This window comes from Danio rerio, chromosome 7 (genome assembly GCF_049306965.1).
Source record: "Danio rerio strain Tuebingen ecotype United States chromosome 7, GRCz12tu, whole genome shotgun sequence".
NCBI lineage: Eukaryota > Metazoa > Chordata > Actinopteri > Cypriniformes > Danionidae > Danio > Danio rerio.
Window position 1 is genome coordinate 56,307,411 of NC_133182.1, and position 23,266 is coordinate 56,330,676.

Consider the following 23,266-nt stretch of genomic DNA (forward strand, 5'->3'; position numbering starts at 1 on the left):
CACATAAAGCTGAATGTTTCGTTATAGGTGGATCATTTTTAAAAACCTATTCAGTGACATAATTTTGTTGGTTGTTTGTCACCACTCATTTGATATACAATTTCATTGCTTTGACCAGCATCAAAAATTCAGCAGCGTCAAGTCCATTAGATGGGGATTTTAATCTTTACCATAAACATCAGTGTTTATATCTGAACTATAAACGGTTCTCCCAGTAGTTTTGTAATATTTAATTGTTTTTAACAAACTGAAAAAGTGTAAAAACGGAATCTCTCTCGATCAAACGCAGATTTGAGTGCAGTGGTTAGAAGGATTAATAAACTGGGAAAATAAATTGAGATCACAATCTTTTAATGTGTAATTCTGCAGCTTTACACCAAATGCATTAATGCAGGCTAATCAAACAGTGACAGAAAACACATTTAAATAATAGCCTGAGAAAGTATTTAGGTAGGTCCCACCAAAACTTTTCCCATCATCATAATATTTTACAGGGAAGGCAAAATGCTTTCCTACACGTTGATCTTAATGATGTGGGAGGTGATCTTTCTGCAATTGTTGTAAATGTTGGATTGACCTATAAGTATAAAAAAGTTATTAATCCATAGGTCATGGGCTTTCCGAACAGTAGGGTGTGATCTGTAAAGATTACCCATCAATCATGATCCGTTACACCCCTAAGGTATAGTGTGTCCACAGTCATACTGGAGTGATAGAAACACAATAAGTCTCTTTTTTTTAAAATTCCCTGACGTTAAAATTGGACCCAAATCCCAGTGATTTTGAGGCCCACCGCACCTGCCATAGGAGTGCAATTTTCCCTGCCCACCGAATTGATTGACAGGCACCATGTTTCTATAATAGCATACACATGTCCACAGAACATTATTTTTGCAAATTATCTTGGATTAAAATATTTGTTATTTTCTGTGATTTTTATAAGTTTATAACATTTTTAAAACAGAACATGTTTATAATAAAATATCTAATTCTTAACCTCTATAATCACCACAGCTGCATAGTGTCAGTAAATGCTAATGTGTGTTCTGCAGACAGCATTTGTGTGAGACTCATCATTTCAGAAAGGCTTGAATAAACTACACAACAAATACATCAAATTAACTTACTTGGTATTTTTGATTAATGAGCTGTATTTCAGTTTCAAATTCTGTCTCTGTCACTGTGCTGTTTATCTGACTTTACGCATGATAAGAAGCAGACACACACATGGGAGAGGAGAAGCAGCTCATTTGCATTTAAAGCCACAGGCTACGGAAATAGCTAGACTGTACTAAGACAACAAAATGGGCAGATTCTGGAGGCTATAAGAAATTATCTGATGGGTATTTTGAGCTGAAACTTTACAGACACATTCTGGAAACCCCAAAGGTTTGTCCTACATCTTGTAAAGAGGTAAAATAGGTGATCTTTAAATGTAAATATATTTCTAAAGCACTTTATAAATTACATATATAACAGTGCTGAATAATATAGTAAATAATATTAATATTCTGTAATATAATATTTTTATAATAAAATATAGTCAGATCACAAATAACTAATCCAGATTGTTTTACTGAGAGTGATCATTTAAAATGGCAGAAGATCATGCAGTCAAGCCACATAAAAAGCATCACCTTTCTGACAGCAGTTCACTGGCGGTTCTGGAGCGGTGAGGTCGGTGTGTTTGCTGGCTGTAAAATGGTTCACAGTCAAGCTCGAGTGTGAGTTCAGATGACAGAGTTGTGCTGCTAAAGTCACGGCTCTTCGCAAAACCACCCAGAGTCTCAGATTCCACCACACTGCAGAAGAAATTGGACATTTAGTCATAACTGATGGAAACACACAACATATAAATCATAAGACAATTAGTCAACCTCCCATCTCAATAGCCCATAATGAAATATAAAACCCCACGTTCAAAACCAGTAACCACAAAGATGTGAAATATATACAATTGGCTTCAATTGTGTATTAAATGTAAATGATGTTGTGTTTGGTTAGAACACAATATAAATCTAAAAAACTACTAAATCTACAGACTGTAGCCATATTCACTAGTCACTTGTCATCCTGTTCTGTACGCAGATCGATATTTTACAGCAGTTCCAACTGTCTTTCACATTATCTCCTAAAAACGTTAACACAGTTTGTACAGACACAAACTAAACAACCAGCCGTTAATGACAATTTTAAACTCATAGCAGAGTGTAAACTTCATTTAACTTTTCAGATTTCTATTATATTGTCATTTCACATTGCAAGTAAGTGTAGTTCTGCTGTAAACTGTAGTAATTGACTATAACGATCTGACAGATGAGTAAATTAAGTAAATTTGTGCTTATAGGCAAAGACTATAAAATACACAAAAAAATTTCACTCGTATTTTGAATGGTTAAAAGGGTAGCGGTCAATATGGTGAATTAAGCTCCACCTACTAGCACAGGAGCCAATCAGTGATCACTATATCTATATATTCTCCGTGGGATAAGATCAGACGAGATGTGAGTTTCTGCAAATTTGATTTGGTGTTTTCCCATTCAAACAGGATGCCAGCGAGGCTTTTCAAAGATGTCTGCCAAGTGAAATAACTTGATGTAAAGCAAAGACTATAGAATACACAAGACATGTCACTTATAATATTTTTAATGGGAAAAAGAGTAACGCCAATATGGTGAATAAAGCCCCACCTTCTAGTACAGGTACCAATCATTGATCCATATAATGCTAATAAAGCCCGCCTTCAAGTACAGGAGCTACAAACTGACAATACTGAAATGATGTTTCCCCATTCAGACAGAATCCCAGAGCAAACATTTAAAAATGGCCACCGAGTTAAATGACTTGTCTATAAGGGACTGTTTAAAGGGACATTGTCATAGGCTAGTGAACACAAACCTAAAGATAAATATGCTGGGAAAAATTGCTGGGAAGCTGATTTTTTTGACATGGGGATAAAATAATAATTTAGAGTAAAAATGAGTGAATCATGACGCACTGTGTGATGAATCCTTATGCTCTGCATGAATGTAAAAAAACGTTATCTGATTCTGACTTTTCCAGTGAAATAAGACTCCAGACTAATGCTAGGATGCTAAAAACAAGCTGCATGAGCAAAGCTTTACACAACCTTCTGTAACGTCTCAGCTAGACCTCCGCGATGTGGTTCTTTGAATAATATGAGTGTGGGCTGGAGGGGGTCCAGTTCGGGAATCACAGGATCTCATCTCTATTATTCTCAGATGATGTTGTTCTGTTGGCTTCTTGAACATGGACCTACAGCATGCACTGGGGTGGTTTGCTGTCATGTTTGACGGGGCTGGGATGAGAATCAGCACTTCCAAGTGCGAGGCCATGGTGCTCCACCAGAAAAAGGTGGTTTGCCATCTCCAGGTAGGAGGAAAAGTCCTTACCCCAGGTGGAGGAGTTAAAGTATTTTGGGGTTTTGTTCAAGAGTGAGAGAAGGATGAAACGTGGAATTGACAGGCGGATTGGTGCAGCGGCAGCAGTAATACGGCCAATGTACCGGTCCGTTGTGGTAAAGAAGGAGCGGAGCCAAAAGGCAAAGATCTCGATTTACTGGTCAATCTACATTCCTACTTTCACCTATGGTCATGAAATTTGGGTCATGACCAAACAACAAGATTTATCAGATACTCTGGGCAGTTTCAGGCTATGAAATTATTTCGTGGGCTCAGCTCTTTAAAGTAAAGTCGTTGGTGAATGGGGAAGGTATTGCGAACGAAAATGACGGTTAGCGGACGGTTTGGGGTTGAGTTGTGCACAAGGTATCGCAGACAAGGTGGATTGGTGTGGTGGTTATTGCAAATGAAAGTGAAGAGCGGGGGTGGGGGATTTGTGGTTAGATGGGATGTGTTGGTGGGTATGTTAGGGAGACCCCAATAGTAACTCCTGGGGCCCTTAGAATCACGTAAGAATTGTGGTTACTGCTAACTATGTTTATACCCTTTTTTAAAACGTAATTTGTATTGTATTACACATGAGCAAACTCATTAAAATTTACATCCTCAAAAGATAATTTGTCTATATTTTTCAATTGCTTTTGTTGTTTTATTGAGTAAAATGTCAATAAAAAGATCTGAACAAAAATAAAAAGTGAAAAATGACATCAATATAAATGGAAAAAAGTCTGCCATGCATAGACAGCAATTGAGCATGACTGAAAAAGAAAATTAAACGCATATGAAATTGCATCATTTAGGGCCTTCAGAATAAATCGGCCATATCCGACATGATGAAAACTGGAAATAATTGCATATACGATTACTGCATAGAGAAGCCAGAACAATTATGAATTATGCTATTGTGCACTTGTTTATTCTATTATACAACGTGGTGTTTATAAATTTGATTATAATTAAAACGTTAATTATTTGTTTAAACCTTTGGTTACAATTTGAAAGAAAATCACTGCAATATACATTTAGTTGAAAATATAAATCTAGTTTCATGGCACTGGTTGAACTGCTAAACCAAGCTTATGAAAATAACACTGTTAAAACATGAAGAAAAAAAAGACATCCAAATGAAAATGCACCCTTTTGAAAACACATTAATCTCTATAGGCAACTAGTTCTTTTGGTCAGCTTAGACTTACTTAGTGTCGCAAATGTTGTCAGTGTCAGTTTCATCAAGACAGGTCTCCAGAGTCAGATCCTCACTGTCGTGTGAAATCTGATCATCCATGTTCTCTCTGGAGGCTCTCTGTGAATCACACACACACACATATGCTTCATGAGAACAGTTGCAGAATCGCAGCCCTGCGTAATGTGTGTTTGAGCGGGTGATCCACCTGGCTGACGTTGTGAATAAACAGGTAACGCTCCTCACTAAGGACCATTGAGGTGTCAACATACTGCTTGGTGAGAAGGTTGAGCCACATGGTGAATCCGTCCACCATGGCTAGGAAAAGCACCCAAAGAAACTTCAGTATGTCCAGAATCCTCTGCACCATATCACTGCCGGTGGCTTGAGAAGCTGGAAAACAAGAAGAACGCACTGAGATTTCAGGAAATTCATGGCACCTTTAAGTGCTTTTGCTGTCAGCAGTTGCTTACATTCTGGCATTGGTTAATGTTTATATTTTTTATGGAGTTTTGTCCATGGTTGTACCATTATTCAGTATTTTTAAATGTTTTATAGTTAGCTAGATATACACCATATACAGCTATTAAAAATATTTGAAGAGTTCAGAGACAAAATCCTCTTGTAGCATACAAACATTGTGACACATCAATATCTGTGCAATATCCATTAATATAAAACGCTTATCAGATGTATGGGTATTATGAAGTAATATAAATAATATATAGTTTTACACATTATATCTATCTTTTAAAAATAACTTCAATTAGCAAATAAAACACAAGGTAGGCTTACTGGCCAAAAAGGAATGTCTCTCAGAAAAGTTTAGAAGCTGTCATACATTCATTCTCACAATACTTAAGGTCTTGGTCCCTTGTTTATCATTCCTCATAACATTCATGTGGGATAAAAAAACGGCATCTTAACTCTGTCTTTTGTGAAACGCAGTTGCCATTTAATGTATAGTAAATTGGACCTATTCAAAGTAGCGTCACTGGGCAAAAAACGTTATGAATGCGTGTTACGGTATGTTTTCTTTCTCTTATAATGCAGTTATAAGTTTTGAAGTAGGGGACGTTTTTATTTGCCATTCACTGACAGTCAGACAGGCTCATCCAGTTCATCAAACTCTTTTAAAATAGAAAATGAAATAAAAAAAAACGCAAAAAAACTCTTGATAAAAAGCCGGCTTATCAGCGCACCGTTAAATTAAAAACATATGATTCGATTCAAAAGCAATTGGTGTTTAGAGGCCAACAGACTTTTATTTCTGAATGGGCTGACACTACGATTTAGATGATTAAAAGCGAATCTATTTGTTGATGGTGTACTACGGGCCTAAAACATTCTCTCAATATCATTATCCATGGTCAAATTCAAATAGTGTTTTGCATTTGTGAAACGTATTTTATCAATATTTATTTTTATTTTCTGCTTTTGAATTGTTTTTGTGAATATATAAATATTTTGCGAGTGTCAATTTGGTTTTATGAATGTGAATTTGCCTAGGCATGTGTATATTGTCTCTTTTGCGTGAACTACTTTTGAGTCATTTCTAACATTTTAACATTTTTAACCCTTTTTTTTGAGAGAGATGCTAATGGTTTAATCCAATTCAATAATTTATGCTATGCTAAGCTAAGCTAAGCTAAAAGTGCTCCTGCCAGATGCAGAGATCAACTGAATGAATGCAAAAATAGTCAATGATTTAACTATAGGTGACTTGTAAAATAAGCCTATTGCCAAACAACAAAAAAGTGTGTTCTTTTAAAAATTAAAGATAATTTTTTGTATACTTTTTAATATGTATTTTAATGTGCTTTTTAATATAATTTCTTTTTTAAAAGGTCAGAATGAATAGGTATTCATAGGTTTCATTTAAACATACACAGGATGATGATGGGACATTAGTTCATGCTTACTCAATTTTTATTTGACAACATTCAAGATATGCTCGACGATCAAAGTTCTGTCATTTCTTTAACTCTTCACTTGTCATAAATCTGTTTATTTCTCCTGTTGAGCACAAAGGAAGATATAAATGTATATATATAAATGTTGTAAACTGACTACCTTAATTGACTACCTTAGTATTTATATTTCTTACTATAGATCTGGCTACCAGTTTCCAATATTCTTCAAAATATCTTCTTTGGTATTCAACAAGCAAGTATACTTTTGAGTAAATAGTAAGTAAATTGTCATATTTTAGTGAACTAGCCCTTTAAAAGAAACAGTTTGCATGCCTTTAAAATACTTTTTATGAATAAAATGATCACATCAGAAAATGAATTTGAACCAGACACCACAATACCACATCTGGGGCCTCATGTATCAACGCTGCGTACGCACAAAAACTTTGCGTACGCCAGGTTTCACGCTCAGAATCGCTCACGTTTGGATTTACTAACAATGAACTGAACGTGGGAATTTGCGCAGGTTCACGGCAGGTTTCTGGCAGGCGTACGCACATTTTTTGTGCGTGTCTGTTTTATTTCCATTGGCGACTCCTAGAGGCAGTTGTGTTAAATTCTTCTCTACAAAGTGTCTGATCCTTGCAATGGCGTCTGTATGTGACGGGTTCATATAGTAGGTATGTAAGATTTCCATACCATACAGTTGACCAGCTAAACATTAAAGCACAATTTGCAGCGGTCGCCTGTTTTCCCAATGTAATCTGAGTAATCTACTGCACGCACATTGCTATAAAGACACTATGTGAAGATAAATTTGCATGCGTGAATCAGAAACATTTCCATTCAATAAATGTGCAAATAAAATATGATGCACAAACTTATTGATGATTCCTACTTGTCTTTCTCGTGATAAATAGTGGGCAAAATCTGATATGTAGCGGGGAAAAAAAAGAAGAATGAATTCATCAGACGCTGGATTCGAGCCGAGTTTATGCTCGAACGTGTCAGTACATGATCATATGCTTCTTATGAGGTGCGCCACTGAGACTGCGAAGGGTACTGCAACATTTTACAGATATAAACCACACTATTTCTTTTTTAAATGCACTCAGTGCGATGTTCAGACCCAACTGTGTTAACCGTATCAGCTAAACTCTCCCACTCTATTTTTTTTCTTTTGTTGTTAATTCCGCCGAATAAACTTGCAAATAACACCGCTTTTCTCCGGTCTACCTCCGAAAGCAGCACCTCCATTTCACATTCTGTTCAAAGTTTCTCTTTTTGCTTGCTTTTGCCATTGCTTTTTCGTTGGGTTTTTACATTAGCATAGTCATTAGCATATTCATACGGGGGAGGAGGCAGGGAGGGGTTTTGTGCTCGTGCATGTTGCGCTCAGTTTCACGTTCATTCAGATGTACAAAAGAATATGCGTGAGATTCGGCGTACGCAGTGTTTCATACATCTGAATTTTTTTCTGCGTACGCACATTTACAGCTTTGTGCGTACGCAATGTTTTAGTAAGATTTCCACGCAAGTCTTCGTACATGAGGCCCCTGGTCTCTCATCCCTCCTAATGCAGAGATAACCCACCCGCATCCTCTCCTTCCTCCTGCATCTCCTCCGCATGCTGGGAATTTTCCCCATCAAAGACTGTTTCACCCTCCTCAGCGTCGTCTGATAACCAGAACAAAAATAACATGTAACTCTGTGGAACACTGTGTGAATTTTTATGTCTGAACGTGTCATATGTGTATTTATATCCTTCTTTAAACCTGTAGCCTGAGCGTTTTGTTGTTTCTCTGCTTCTGCTCTCTGCTTTCTCTGCCTCTGCTGACGCTCTTTCAGGGCATCTTTTGCACTGGTGACCCAAGCCTGATATGCCAGCTGTGGAAATCAGTTCAAAATAAAAGCTTTTCACACTTCTACGGTCAACAACAAAACTGACAAATCTAAAACAGAGTACAAATATAAGTGTTCTCACCTGAAAGGCAGTCTGTCTGCGAGGTTTCTGTTCTTCCTGAAAGGTTTCATCCTCCTCTCCACTGTCAGACTCAAACATATAGTATTCCCCAGAATGCAACACTAAAACGACAACATAGATTTATATTTAAACTCTAGCATTCTGATTCCCTTGCTCTCTCTTCTAAAAACATGTTCATAACATAAAATTAAAACTGTAAAGTAAATAATTAAAGAAAGAAAACATTAAAGAGGCTACATGCAAGAGTTCATATGAATCAATATTACATTGGCGGTGTGTGAACAGCTTGTAATGAAATGCATAAAAAAATAGAGACTGGTTTTTGAATCGCGTTCAGTCTCTAGTATGTGAAGTGTGCATGAGCTCAAGCAAGTGAATAGTTTGAACATTCACTCATTCATTTATTTTATTTTCAGCTTAGTCCCTTTATTAATCTGGGGTCGTCACAGCGGAATGTACAGCCAATTTATCCAGTATGTGTTTTAAGCAGCAAATGTCCTTCCAGCTGCAACCCATCACTGGGGAACACCCATACTCTTTCATTCGCACACATACACTACTGACAATTTTAGCTTACCCAATTCACCTGCACCACATATCTTTGGACTAGTGGGGGAAACTGGAGCAAGACGAATGTTAGCAAAACAAAAAACCAAACGAAAAACAATGATAGCATCACCAAAAATAACACTGCGAAGAACAAACTCAAAGCTTATATACTATGTGTTCATTATATGTACTATGAAACTATTTGCAGACTGTTTTGACAGGGCTAAGTTTAATAATCTGAACATTAGTACTGTTTGTGTACCAGTCGCATGATCCACCCAGGGATACTGCCAGCTTTTAGACTTAGACAGCTTTGTCTCCTTCTTCTGTTCTTTGGGGTCTGTGAGATAAAACACACAGATGTAAAAAAGTATGACTGATGCAGTGACTTCTCACATCTTAACACAGTTTTCAATTTAACAATGTCATACACAAAATTGTAAACAACATCGCCACCTCCTTGTTTATTAAAAGGAAAGGCTTCTCAACATTTACTCACATTCAAGTAATTCTAAATATGTATGTATTTCTCTTTTCTAGTAAAAACAAAACAAGATATTCTAACAGAATGCTGGGAAAAAAGCAGTCATTGACATTAAAAAAAAAACACTATTGATGTCAATGGCTGTTTTTCCCAACAGTCTTGAGCATGTTGTCCTTTGTGTTCCGCACAAAAGACTTGTACAGGTTTGGAATATGTAAAGGATGAGTAAATAATGACAGAAATTTCATTTTTGGGGGAACTACATCCTTTTAAAGTGGTCTTCTTATGTTTTTATACTATTGGCTTTCTTTAATGTCTAATAATTCTTAGCATAGTAATTTTAAACTATAGCTGATCAAAGTTATATTAGCTTGGATGGCAATGGATTTGTACCTGAGGGCTGCTCCTCTATATCAGAAGTTATACGTCCGTCTTTATACTTCTGTTGTTTGCCACGTATGCGTTTCATTCTGAGGAAATATAAAGATTAAACACATACACAGTGATTGAGAGCTCAGAAAGGACATTCACTGTGTTTTTTTTTTCTTTTACAAGAGCAGAAAATTTGTTAACTCACGATTCTTTCAGCTGTTGAATTGACTTTCTCTCTGCCTGCTGATGGAAATGCATGTTCTTTATAATGCTGGCCCGGAAGAGCTCGAAACCCCTTAATGCATGAAAACAAAGAAAAAAATTATTCATGTAATCTCTGTTTTTGTTAAATTCCACTCAACTTGGGATGTTGAATTTTTGAACACCATGCTTTAAAAAGAGCAGCACAGATGATAGGGTGAACAATTCTGAATTCATCTTGGCCTAGATACATTTATAATGGCAAACAAACATGCCGCCCTACAGAAAGATGTACTTAAATATTAACAAAAACTTAAAAAAAAAATACATTTTATAAATTTTATATTTTATTTTATAGATAAATTATAAATATAAAAATCATTGATATATACATATATATATATATATATATATATATATATATATATATATAGCCGTGCGATATTTCACGGCCTACAGCCTCATGCTAATGCATGCCTCCCGCCAGTGCTGATATACAGCCATATCGTACTGCTACTCGTGAGATATTGCTCATATATATATATATATATATATATATATATATATATATATATATATATATATATATATATATATATATATATATATATATAAAGGTAAAGATGCCAAATAGAATTTTGCTTAAATGAGATTTTCTTTGAGTGAAATGCTCAACACTTCATTAAGTGAAGTTTCATAAACTAATTTCGAGAGGAGCATGTGATATGATTGTGCACCGCTGGCCACTCATCCGTAATCAGTAATAATCCAATCAGAATGATCCTAGCTTAGTATAAATGGATCACTTTCTCCTCATTGCACTATCTTCATTTTGGAAGAATCCCCCCTTCCACCCCATCTCCTCCTTTTTCTCCCCTTCTAAAGGGGGAGCGATCGAGACCTACCTGATCTTGGTTCTCCTGATATGCTTCTAGACCGGGCGGGAGCCCTGGGCTCAAATATCTCCGAGCTCAGGGTTCTCTCCCGGGACAGCATGCCAAACCTGCTATAAGTGCCAAGCATATCTAAGTGGGAACTCTTGAAACAGAACTGGTTCATAATCTGACCACATGTGCTTATATCAATAATGTGTTTACTGATTTTGGTTTTTAAAAAACACTGTTTTAATGCATTGAGCCAAATTAAGCATTATTTTTATGACATTTTAAACGGGAGAAAAATGTTAATTATTTCCAAATAATTCAAACATAGTATTAGTAAATGCATGGCCACTTAAACACGCATAACACTGTAAAACAACATTTCAGCTGTTTTATACAGCTAGTCAACCTAACTAACCAATAATCCTCAAAACCAACAGACCATGCCACATACAACTAAAGCATAAATACGCTATATATTCCAAGCTCAGCAGCTAGAATCAACTGAAGTTAATTGATGGCAAGCAGCAGACACCTGTCACTCAAGTGGCCATTAAATTGTAAGGCTTAATATAAATTAGGGGCATGAGTTATTAAAAAATCTCCCCCTCATAGTTGCTTGAAGGGTAATATTAGCTATATACATCAAAACCATTTTTGTACAAGGCTGTAAATACATTTTTTTATGCTGCAAAGTTATGCATTTTAACATGGAGGTCTATAGGAATTGCTCTCTTTTAGAGCCAGCCTCCAGTGGCCAACTGATGAATTGCAGTTTCAGTTACTAAAGTATTTGCTTCATGAGGGAGAGTAGGAGTTTGACACTTGGTCATGAGTCATATTTATCAAACAAAAACTACTCACATCTAACTTTGAAGAAAATATTTTTTTTAAAAACGCCTTCTGATGAGTCCAGCAGGGGGCACACTCACCGAGAGGCCTGTCGCGCTGAGGCCTGAAGATCTGCAGACACATGAAGAAAGTAGAAACTGAGGAAGACTCTCCTCTGCAGCAGGAGGAAGAAGAAACAGATACTGTCCCAGATAATGCCAGCCTCTTCCACAGGCAGAGAGCAATCTTTATTACACACTGATTCAGCTGAGGAAGAAACACATAAACACACATTTTGATTATTTCAATTGAAAGTGTAATAGTCTGTGACGTGCTGCATTCTAAGAAAATGTATTAGTCTAGTGAACATAAATGTTGAATCTATCAAATATAATTTAGTAAACATATATTGATTTCTAAGAATAGATATACTGTGAAAAATGCACACACATAAATATTCATGATCTGAATGATAATAATAGATATGAAGTATTATTTTAAACTAGACAACACTTTATGTTTCTATCTCTGTCAGTGACTCAGTGACAGTTAAAACAAATACATTCTCAAAGTGGTTCTGTCACTGTGTTTAAACCTTTCTGTGCAAGACTGTATGGTATAGTTAACGCCACACGAACTGTAAAGTGTTTAATATTGGTAGTTCATTTTGAAAGAAACAAATATTGTGAAATGTTTGTTAAGAGTTTTACATTTTACAGTGGAGGAAACAGCTGTGCTGATGAAGTGAAAGCCGAGAAAACCCGACTGCTTCTACATGACATTGAGACACAGGTGATACAAGGGTACAAAGAACTGCAAATAAGCAGATATTATAACAATTTATCGATAAACACACACCTCGTTCTCTTGATGTTGACGGCTGTGGTTTGCTAATCAAATGAAAAACAAAAGACGGGGAGGAGCTGAATTCTGCCGCCGTTTTCTTGCCAGAATTAAAGGGGACTGAGGCGATAATATAGTGTACTGTTTATGAGCTAATCGCAAAAGTTTTAAGGGGGCTGAGTAGAAATTTGGGGGGGCTGAGATATAGAAATATACAGCCCCCCCTAAAATAGGCCTAGCAACGGCCATGGTACCTGGATGGGAGACCAAATGGGAAAACTAAATTGCTGTTGGGAGTGGTGTTAGTGAAGCCAGCAGGGGGTGCTCAACCTGCAGTCCTAATGCCCGAGTAAAGTGAAGGGGACCTTATACTGTCAATATCATCGCTTTTAGGATGAGACACTCTGTGGTTGTTAAAAATCCCGTGGCATTTCTCGTAAAGAGTAGCGGTAGAACCCTGGTGTCCTGGCCAAATTCCCTCCATCAGCCCTTACCCATCATGGCCTCCCAATCATCTCCATCCGCTGAATTGGCTCTATCACTCTATAGCATGTGTGTGGTGAGCATAAGGGTGCTGTTGTCCTGTGGCTGGCATTCCTGTTGGTGGTGTGGATAGACCCCCCCCCCCAATTCTGAAGCACTTTGGGTGTATGGCCATACACAAAAATGCACTATATAAATACCGACATTACTCTACATTACATTACATTACCGGTCAAACGTTTGGGGTCAGTATGATTTTAAAATGTTTTAAAATAAACTTCTGCTCACCAAGGCTGCTTTTATTTCATTAACAATACAGAACAAATTATAAAATCGTGAAATGGTATTGCACTATAAATAACTGTTCACAAGTAGCTTATAATTTAATAATTTATTCCAGTGATTTTAATGATAAATTTTCAGCTTTACTCTAGTCTTCAGTGTCACATTATCCTTCAGAAATCACTCTATTAATAATATTATTGTTTTATAATTACAAGTATTATTATTGATGGTGATAGTAATGAAAGCAATAATGACTGGGGTAATAATTTCTTTTGAAGCTACATAAAATAAGTAAAAAATATATTTAATAAATAAATATTTAACTTTTTTTTTTTTTTTTACATTTAATAAACGTTGCCTTGATTAACAGAATAATTTTCTTTAAACAAAAACAGTTTGGGTGAACTATCCCTTTAACTAATGATTTGCGAAACCCTACCTTATTACAATGTTGAAGTAGTGCAGAACTTACGGTCATAGTAGCCTTTGACTGTGCAGACCAGACTGAAGAGCTGAATGACCCAGCAGAAGTTCTTCTGCATCTCCATCACAAACACACAGGCCAAGATCTAACACAAACACAGAACAGTTTAAACAAAGCTCTTCTCACAGCAGTTGTTGACACATGTTTTAGGGCTTCAGATCATTGAGCTCCATGAAGTGCTCGACTCACAGACAAGATGTTTTTGGAGATGATCACAGCCACATTGTAGATGATGAGACAGTCCCACATGACCAGCCGTGTGCGCGAGGGCTTGGTCAGCAGCTTTGTGCCAAACAGCAGGAAAAAGAAGCAGGCCATCAGATAACCCAAGCCGAAAACACTGATCCGAGTCGCTCCGGTCACAAAAACTACCGACAGCACAAACCAGAACATGTAACGGAACACCAGGATCTTCGCCATGTCCAGATATGATCTACAATAAACACAAAGAGCAAGACACAGATGTTAGTCTATAATAGAAGAGATTTATGATGTTTCTGGTATCATTTAACTCCATATTTCTTGAAAAAAACATTGCCTATTTCTGAATGGGCCTCACACAGGTGAGTGGGTTTGACAAACCACCTACAAAAACAATCTTCTCTCTATATGCACCAGACACTTTAATTGAACTCCATTTTAAAAGGACTCAATAAGGAAAACAGAAACACTTTAAAATAATTACATAATTTAATATTAGTCAATGTATTTATTAACACAAACAAACTATTAGTAGTACATTTATTAGGGTATTTTTTCAGGTTTTTTAACGTTAGTTAATGTTACTTAAATTAAAACATTAGTTCATGTTAACTCATTGCATTAATTAATGTTAACAAGCGCAACTTTGGATTTTAATAATGTATTAGGTAATGGTGAATTATGATTAATACATGCTATACAAGATTATTCATACTTAGTTAATGTTATTAATACATTAACTAGCATTAACTAAAGTACCATTATTCTCCAGGAAAACAGTGTTTACTTCTGAATGTACCACACGTTCATGTTACAATAGTTTTTGTCTTCAACTTTAAAATATCTCTTTTGCAAAATATATTGCAGAATATTGTTTCTATCTCATTTAAAAGTACCTATAGTCTGTCTTAGGTTATGTGTATAGTTTAAATATTTACAGTATGTGTATAGTCAGTTGTCAGTATAGTTATTGTATGTTAGTTTTAAAACTGACATAGGTTTAAAATAGCTCTTACATCCAGTGTTGTGTTCATATTTATGATTATGTATATTTATGTTCAGTTTAAGTCTTTAGAATTATCAGTCCTCCAGAAATATTAACCACAAACCCCAACTAGGCAAGTTAGGGTTATTGGGCAAGTCATTGTATAGCAGTGGCTTGTTTAGTAGACAACTGAAAAAAAATATTGCTAAAAGGGGGTAACAATATTGACCTTAAAATGGTAAAACTATTTTTTTTAAACTGCTTTTATTGTAGCCAAAGTAAAACAAACAAGACTTTCTCCAGAAGAAAAAAAAAATGTTTTAGGAAATACTGTTAAACATCCCTTGCGTTAAACATAATTTGAGAAATATGTGAAAAAGCAAAAATAAATGAAAAAAAAAAAAAAAAATCACAGGAGGGCTAATAATATTGACTTCAACTGTACACACAAAATATTATTTCACTGTATATTCACAGGTGTAGCAGAATGGCAATAAGCTCAATGATCTATGGTGCCATGAAGAGTCTTTACATCCAAAGAACCTTTTCAAAGTGTGAAAACGTCTTTTAGATCAATAAAATGACCTTCATACTAAGGTTATTCCAAGAACAATTTACTAAAAGGTATTTGGAGAACCAAAAATGGTTCTTGTGTACTGTTCAAATTGACTACACTTTCGTTATGTTCGGGGCTGCTTTTGCCCAATTAACTTTGTTGACCTTCATAATTATCGCAAAGCTACTGTATGACAGCATAAAATCATGCATTCTTGATTGTTGGTGGTTTTTAACAGTTGGGAAGAGGTAAAATGTGTTTTTTTTTTACTGTTGATCGTCAGTTGGCAGCATTAACCCTTTAAGGGTCAAATCACATGATTTTTATTGTCGGTTACGAAAGTTACTATTTCAGATTATGTAATTTTGTCTTGATAAAATCTTGACTTGTCATGTGTAAAAATGTTCCAGACTACATGTTGCTTCATGATCAGTGATCCTGCGACGTCTACAACAAGCATTATTTCCCAAAGCAGTCACAAGGGTTGGTATAACAATATTTCCTATCTCAATCAAACTTATGTTTCCTTTTTAGTATTAAGATATATTTTGGAAATCTAAATGAATATTTATGAATATAAATGAATATAAATGAATATTTTCCTTCCCAGGGTTGCTTATTAAATACCTCGCCTGAACTTGCTGTGAGTGAGATGGAGAAAATGAAAGCACAACAGCACCAAGAAAAAAAACAGATGCTCAAACAAAAAAAATCTTTAAAAATATGACATTAAAAATTAGCAAATATATGACAGAGGTTTGTGATACAGCAATTCCAGTGGAGCTTTAATTAAATCCTTATTTCACACACAGCGAAACAAGTCATCACCACAGTTAAGTAGGGGACAGGCACAAACAAAAACATAATTTGTATATTTTCCTTGAAAAAAAAAATCTTTTTGAAATGAATTTGGTTTGGTATAATTTGTATCAAATTTTTTTTTTATTGGTCAGTTATCTACTAGATAAACAAGAATAACAAATAATATTTGAGGTGCTTCAAAACAAGTCTGCTATCTGCTTCAGCGCCAAAACACAAACTGGTTTGTTAAATAAATTAATAATCTAGCCTAAATAAAATTAATATTCATTTATTCATTCATTCATTTTCTTTTCAGCTTAGTCCCTTTATTAATCTGGGGTCGCCACTGCAGAATGAACCCCCAACTTATCCAGCACGTTTTTACGCAGCGGATGCCCTTTCAGCCGCAACCCATCTCTGGGAAACATACACACACACTCATTCACACTCATACACAACAAAAAATGTAGCCTACCCAATTCACCTGTACCACATGTCTTTGGACTGTGGGGGAAACTGGAACACCCAAAGTAAAGCCACACAAACGCAGGGAGAACATGCAAACTCCATCAGAAACGCCAACTGACCCAGCCGAGGCTCGAACTAGCAACTTTCTTCCTGTGGGGTAACAGCACTACCTACTGCGCCACTGTGTCACCCCAAAATTTATATTTAATTAAATTAAATTATGTTTTCACTCTTAATGACAAAATCATCAATTCCACCGGTCAGTTTCAATTTAATTAGTTTAATCAAGTACTTTGAATAAGCAGGAAAGGCTTTTACAATGTATTTGCAGCACTGAACATGTTCCAAATTACCTTGGAAGAACAAACTCTGTTGGAGGAATGAGAGAACTCGTGAGAATGGAGATGTCAGCATATTTGTGCCAGTCTGTCAGATAAATTTGATCTAATATTTTTAATAATTTAGAAAAAAGCTGTTAAAGTTTGCAACCAATGATTGATCTTATCCACTTGTGACCCACCCATAAGTATATATGCAGTACCCACAGAAATAACAGAGAAATTTTGTGCTCCTATTGCCAAGTGATGGACCTCGTTGTGAAAAACAGAGGAAAATGAAACATGCAAAATTTTCTGCGATATTGTGTCGTTAATGCCTAGTTCAGACTGCGTGATTTTAGCCCCGATTTTGGCTCGCTGACAGGTTATGAGAAATCTGCGACAAATGCCTGAAATGACAGGCAAATTGGTGCTCGTGCACGTGAGTGACAATCACACAGTATGAACGATCAATGACGCGATCTGAGAGAATCGCAGATGAGTCGCCGATGCCTGCAAGATATTTGGCAGGCTAAATATCTGGAGCTGTCGGCGATTCAAATCACGCCGTGTGTATTGAGTTTTGACTAAAAATAACATCAACGATCGCCTACAGCCAATGAGAGAGCGGCATTCACTTGGTGTGGGTGTGTGTGTGTATACCTGCGGCAGGCCAGCGGGAGGCTGGGGGAGAAGTTAAAAGTTAAAAGCTCTTTTTCGGTTTATTTGGACCCACGAAATGGAGGAAAAACTAGTGGAGGTTTGACAGAACTCGGGAGCAACTGTGTCTGTTTGACGTTTTATACAGAAAGAAAACAGGAGAAAAAAGGAGAAATGGCTAATTCCCTTTAAACCCAGGTGAGCAATTATGTACATTTTCTACCCCATTAAAGGCTTCTTTCTCATTATGTAGTTAATAACAAAAGATATACTACGTGTTTTTGGCTGTGAGACGTAGTTTGGACGAAGTTGTCGGCGATTCTTCCTATAGTAAAGTCATGCAATGTGAAAGTCCCTGTCGCCGATCCATCTTGCAGTGTAAACAAAGCAGCGACGAAACGCAAGCCCAAATAGTCAAGCAAAGTAAAAACATCTGTGACACGACTACTTTGAAAATCATGCAGTCTAAGCTCGGCATTAGAGTCGCAGACATGGTATCGGTTGTCATGAACTATACCACATTACATGAGGAGAAATGATTGAATCTTGTGTCACCTTATGTAAAGAAAATCATGCCGAAATCATGACAAATTTATGTGATCTGATCGGGGCTTTAGATTTAAAAAGTTTCTGGCTTTTATATGGAGTTCTATAGACATAAATGCACTTACTATATTCTGAGAGCTGAGCTGCTTATTTTGATTTTTTCTTCAGACATTTCAAGAATTTGAGTTTAGAAAGGTTAGGCTGCAGGGGTACGCATGTACACAGCAAATTCCTCTGAGTAAAATTGACTTACTTCACAGAGTATTTGGTCCCTCTTTAAACAAGGGCAAAAAGGTTAGTAATCAGTAAAGCTGCTGTTTGTAGAGTTGCTTAATGATCCTCTGCTGAGATTTTGAAAGAATAAATGTATTATATTGCAGCTGATTTCATCTAAGGCTGTGACTGAAGTGACTTATGTGTTTCTCTTGTGTGTTTCTGTTTATTAACAGCAGGTGTTCAATATCAATGCTTAATCATCACCTAATTATTCCTTTCATTGTCTAATAAACTTGAATAACTTAAACTCAATTTAGAGAGGGACCAAATACTATTTAAACTGAGTAAATTTTACTCAGAGGAATTTACTGTGGGGATAATGAAACTTACATCATGTACAAATACCGTGATGTACGTACCTGCAGTTGATGAAGTTTGGGGCAGGATTGAAAAGCATGTTCTCCATGGGGTCTGGATTGTCTCGGTTTTCTCCTCCCATGACCATCCACTCTTCCTTTTTCTCATTGTCAAACACCGTCCACTGCTGAGAGGCACACATCAGCAAAAGGAAGTCCGCTGCAAAAGATCAGTTTGTAAATTTAGGCAAGGTTTCAGAATTTAAGTGTGATGACAGTCATCATTGCAGATTTACAAAGCATGAATAGCCCTCACTTTAGATTAGGTCACAAAACTGGAGGAAGTTGAGTTATAAAAGCATTTATTAACATGCAAAGAAACTATTAGTATATGCCTGAATAATAAGTTATATAAATGTTAATTTGAATAGTTAATTAATAATTTACTTACGTATTCTGAATGATCTTAAAAAAAAACACCAATTATTTTTAAATAACTGGTTCGTAAATAATGCAATACTTAAATTAGTAATGGAAAATGAATCATTAACAAAGAATGTTTATTCAAGACAATGATTAAGCACATTTTGCATGTGCTTTTGAGTCAAGAATACAGCATTTGTAGATGAAGTTATAAACTGCTCAATAACTTTTATTAATGTAGAAGTAATACTTAACAAATAATGAATGAACTATTGGCTAATGCTTAATAAATGATTCATAGTGTGTAGCTATTATAAAGGGTTACCATTTATTAAACAAGGCTTAAGCATTCAAATACGTTTGAGAGTCACTGCCGGGTGAATAACCAGTGATTAATTACTGTTTTGCTGATTGTGAAGTTGAAGGAGTCACTTACATATAAGGTTCTTAGAGTTGGGGACGGTGTAGAAGTCAGGTAAGTACATCCATTTAACCAGAGCCGAGTGGATAGTTACAGTGGATCTCCATCTCCATGGGTAATCTATAGCCATATGAGATAGGTCAGCTTACCAGGGTCAGGTAACCACTTACCGAGAAAAGATGGACTAATACTAAGCAGCGCAAATATAGGATATAGTTCTTGTAACTAATCTGTAGCATAAGGTGGATATTAAATTGCAACTGTGCTGATTTTCACTGGGTAGGAAAAGTCATGTCAATTCAAACTTAGTTAGTTATTTTAGCTTCACTGAAAGTCAAGATGTTAATGTTTAAATATGTAAAAAAACTTTCTAAATACACTGCTAAAAATGCATTTTTTATTTGCATTTTTGCATAATTTCTAATCCAGATATCTAACCATTCCTACATAAAGAAGCTTTTTATATGGACAAGTAAATTTTATTTTGTTTTCAGAAATAATCTCAAAATTAAGTTTGTTTTTCCATTAAAAAAAGCTAATTAATCTACCAATGGGATACATAAAACAACCGTGTTTTATGTTTGAAATAAGATTATTATAATACGTATAACATTAGCAGATTATTTTGCTTGTTTAAGGAAAAAAAAAACAGTTAATTTTGACTTATTATTTCTAAAAGCAAAACAATATTTTACTTGTCTAGAAAATACTTCTTGATTTAAGTTTTTTTTTTTTTTTACATTTGGACTAGAAAGAAAACTAGAAAAAGGTTTTTGCAGCATGTAAAAATGTTTTACAAATAAAATTTTTTTTACAAATAAATGTACATTAAATGTAATTAAAATGTGTTCTTTAATGCTACAAATAACGTTGTGAAAACAAATGACTTGAATAATGTCAACAACAACAACTAGTGCATTGATTATAGTGTTTGACTTACCTATACAGAGGGCAGGAGGAATCCCCACACACAGAACATACTGGTATATCATGAAGACAACCAGAAACAGGCAGTACTTTGACCAAATCGTGGCTATATTTGCTCTGCGCCGCCGCACCATAATGGCCACCAACCAACAGCCGTGGATAATAACCAGGAAATTCATGCGCTGACCGATAACATTCACGGTCATTAGAAAGCAGATCTAGAGGCAAGACCAAATGATCATTAGCCACAAATGATCATTAGATTTAACATTTGAGAAACCAATGTTGGGAAGTGCTTTTGATTATCAACTTCAAAACATGCTCAAAAAAAAAAAAAAAAGATAATTTGGAAACCTTCCCAGGCAATTTATATTTAAAGCATTGCATCTAGCTGATGGTAACACTATAGATCACATGGGAAATAATGCAGGGTTCCACACAATTCATTCATGTTTTCCCAACACAAACCAATTAAGTTAATGTAACAAACTTAGGTAGATTGAACATTAAGTTGTCCCTCAAAGATCTCAAGCATTGTGTTGTTTCCGCTTATTTGAAATAAGTAGTTTGAACAAGAAGAAGAAAAAAAATTTTGAGTGTAGGGAACATGCTTATTATTTATTTACTGGTTGCTTATTGATATGCATCATACTAGAATATCATTTGTTTATTAATATCGTTTGTTTATTAATAGTTGAATTGCACATTTTGATGCATTATTTCACATCTTTAATGTATCATACATTCATTAACCATACCCCATACTTTAACCTAACAGTTACAACTACTTTACTTATTATACAATTTGTCAATTTGATTATCTGGGGCCGTTTGCACCGGCAGTGTGTAAGTTAAAACGTAGCCTGGTTGTGACTTAAAGGGACATTAAGTTATAACTTACACATTTTTGTGTTGCATCACTGAACTTAAATGAAACACTACGTTCTAACTAAATGATTATGGTAGCCCTCCCCCCATGTGTAGCGGTAAAAAAGAGATGACTGCGAGATTAGTTTACATAGAGGCGCTAATGATCATAATGTAGAATGATCTTACTCACAGCCTTATTTTCCTCCCAAATCTAACATTTGTTTTGGTTTGTGAAAGAAGAATTTAATTTTCTATCCAGGAGTGTTGTGTGTTAATTGTATATATATATATAAAATGATACAGCATTGTTTACCCCAGGTAAACAATAAATAATAATTTTATCTTTCTTGTGGCATTCTTGTTATTACCTGTTTGTAGCTGTAGGTGAGTTTGGAAGCAACTAACATTTTAATAATATTTTGGCAAATTGAACAAAATGAACAAGAAAAAAGATTTGTTCATCTCAAATGAGATGTCAGTAAAATGATTTAAACTTCCTGTCACGAGTAAATGACCAATGTTACCTCTTCCCAACCGAGAAAACCACCAACAATCAAGAATGCACGATTAGAATGCACCTTGGTGTCATGGCTTTGCAATCAAAAAAATGTAGTTATAAAGGAAGTCATTGGGGTAAAAAAAGCCACGTATATAAAGAAACAGAAGTCAATTAGAACAATACACAAGTGTTAAGTTGACATTTATGTCTACGTAGAACACATACTTCAAGTCCAAATTTGTAGAAGCTGTAGTTGAGCATGTATTTGATGCAGTGGAGCAGACCCTGGTCCAGCGTATCACGAGTGGCCTGCGGGAAGATGACTGGGATTGGAGGAGGTGATCGTTGCTGCTGTCTGTAGTGATGAATCTGGTGCCGGTACACGGTTGCCTCAAACACCAGCAGCATCAGCACCAGCAGATGATCCTAACAGGACAGAACACACAGCTAGTTTGCAACCTCATAAAAACATACAGCGGGTAAAATAAGTATTGAACATGTCAAGATTTCTCCTGGTAAATATATTTCTAAAGGAGCTGTTGACATGAAATTGACCCAGATTTTGATAAAAAAAATAATAATAAAAAAATAAAAAAATACAAAAATAAATTCTGAAAAAAAAGTTATGTGTAATAATGGAATGACACAAAGTAAAAGTACTGAACTACTGAAGTGTATTAAACACTTTGTATAAAATACTTTTTTTTGGTAATGATAGCTTTAAGTTACCTGTGGCAAATAGAGTCTCATGTATTGTTCAGTTTAAGTTTTGTTTTCCCAGACTTCAATAGTTTGTAAAAAATTTTGATGTTCTGTTGGTTTTTATCTCTCAACTCTGATCTTTAGTTCTTATTTTCTATTAGAGTCAGGTCAGGTGATTGGCTGGGCCATAGTAACAGCTTTATTTTCTTTCTCTGAAACCAGTTGAGAGTCTGCTTGGCTGTGATTGAGATCATTGTGTTCCTGAAACTCTTGTTTATTTTCATGTCTCATTATGCTGTCTGTATATAAGTCTGCTGATGTCTTGAACGTAGTGGTTTGTTTTCTTTCGGAAACATACACAATAGATTAAAATAACTTCTTATTGAGTTGCCTCCATCATTTT

General features: G+C 35.6%; 1 protein-coding gene across 3 annotated transcripts in view; it reads right to left on the reverse strand.

The window, feature by feature from the left end:
* Window positions 1-23,266, reverse strand: part of piezo1 (piezo type mechanosensitive ion channel component 1 (Er blood group)) — a 188,287-nt gene that overhangs the window by 19,933 nt on the left and 145,088 nt on the right. For all 3 annotated transcript variants that reach the window (XM_691263.10, XM_073907343.1, XM_073907344.1), the window contains 16 exons: window positions 22,387-22,587; window positions 20,806-21,010; window positions 19,881-19,985; window positions 19,085-19,241; window positions 14,105-14,348; window positions 13,904-14,000; window positions 11,922-12,087; window positions 10,113-10,202; window positions 9,929-10,005; window positions 9,314-9,391; window positions 8,503-8,603; window positions 8,294-8,405; window positions 8,112-8,195; window positions 4,814-4,998; window positions 4,619-4,725; window positions 1,638-1,802 (listed from right to left, as the gene is read on the reverse strand). In XM_691263.10, the coding sequence (XP_696355.4) occupies window positions 1,638-1,802; window positions 4,619-4,725; window positions 4,814-4,998; window positions 8,112-8,195; window positions 8,294-8,405; window positions 8,503-8,603; window positions 9,314-9,391; window positions 9,929-10,005; window positions 10,113-10,202; window positions 11,922-12,087; window positions 13,904-14,000; window positions 14,105-14,348; window positions 19,085-19,241; window positions 19,881-19,985; window positions 20,806-21,010; window positions 22,387-22,587 (2,174 nt within the window). The remainder of the gene's footprint in view (window positions 1-1,637; window positions 1,803-4,618; window positions 4,726-4,813; window positions 4,999-8,111; window positions 8,196-8,293; window positions 8,406-8,502; window positions 8,604-9,313; window positions 9,392-9,928; window positions 10,006-10,112; window positions 10,203-11,921; window positions 12,088-13,903; window positions 14,001-14,104; window positions 14,349-19,084; window positions 19,242-19,880; window positions 19,986-20,805; window positions 21,011-22,386; window positions 22,588-23,266) is intronic.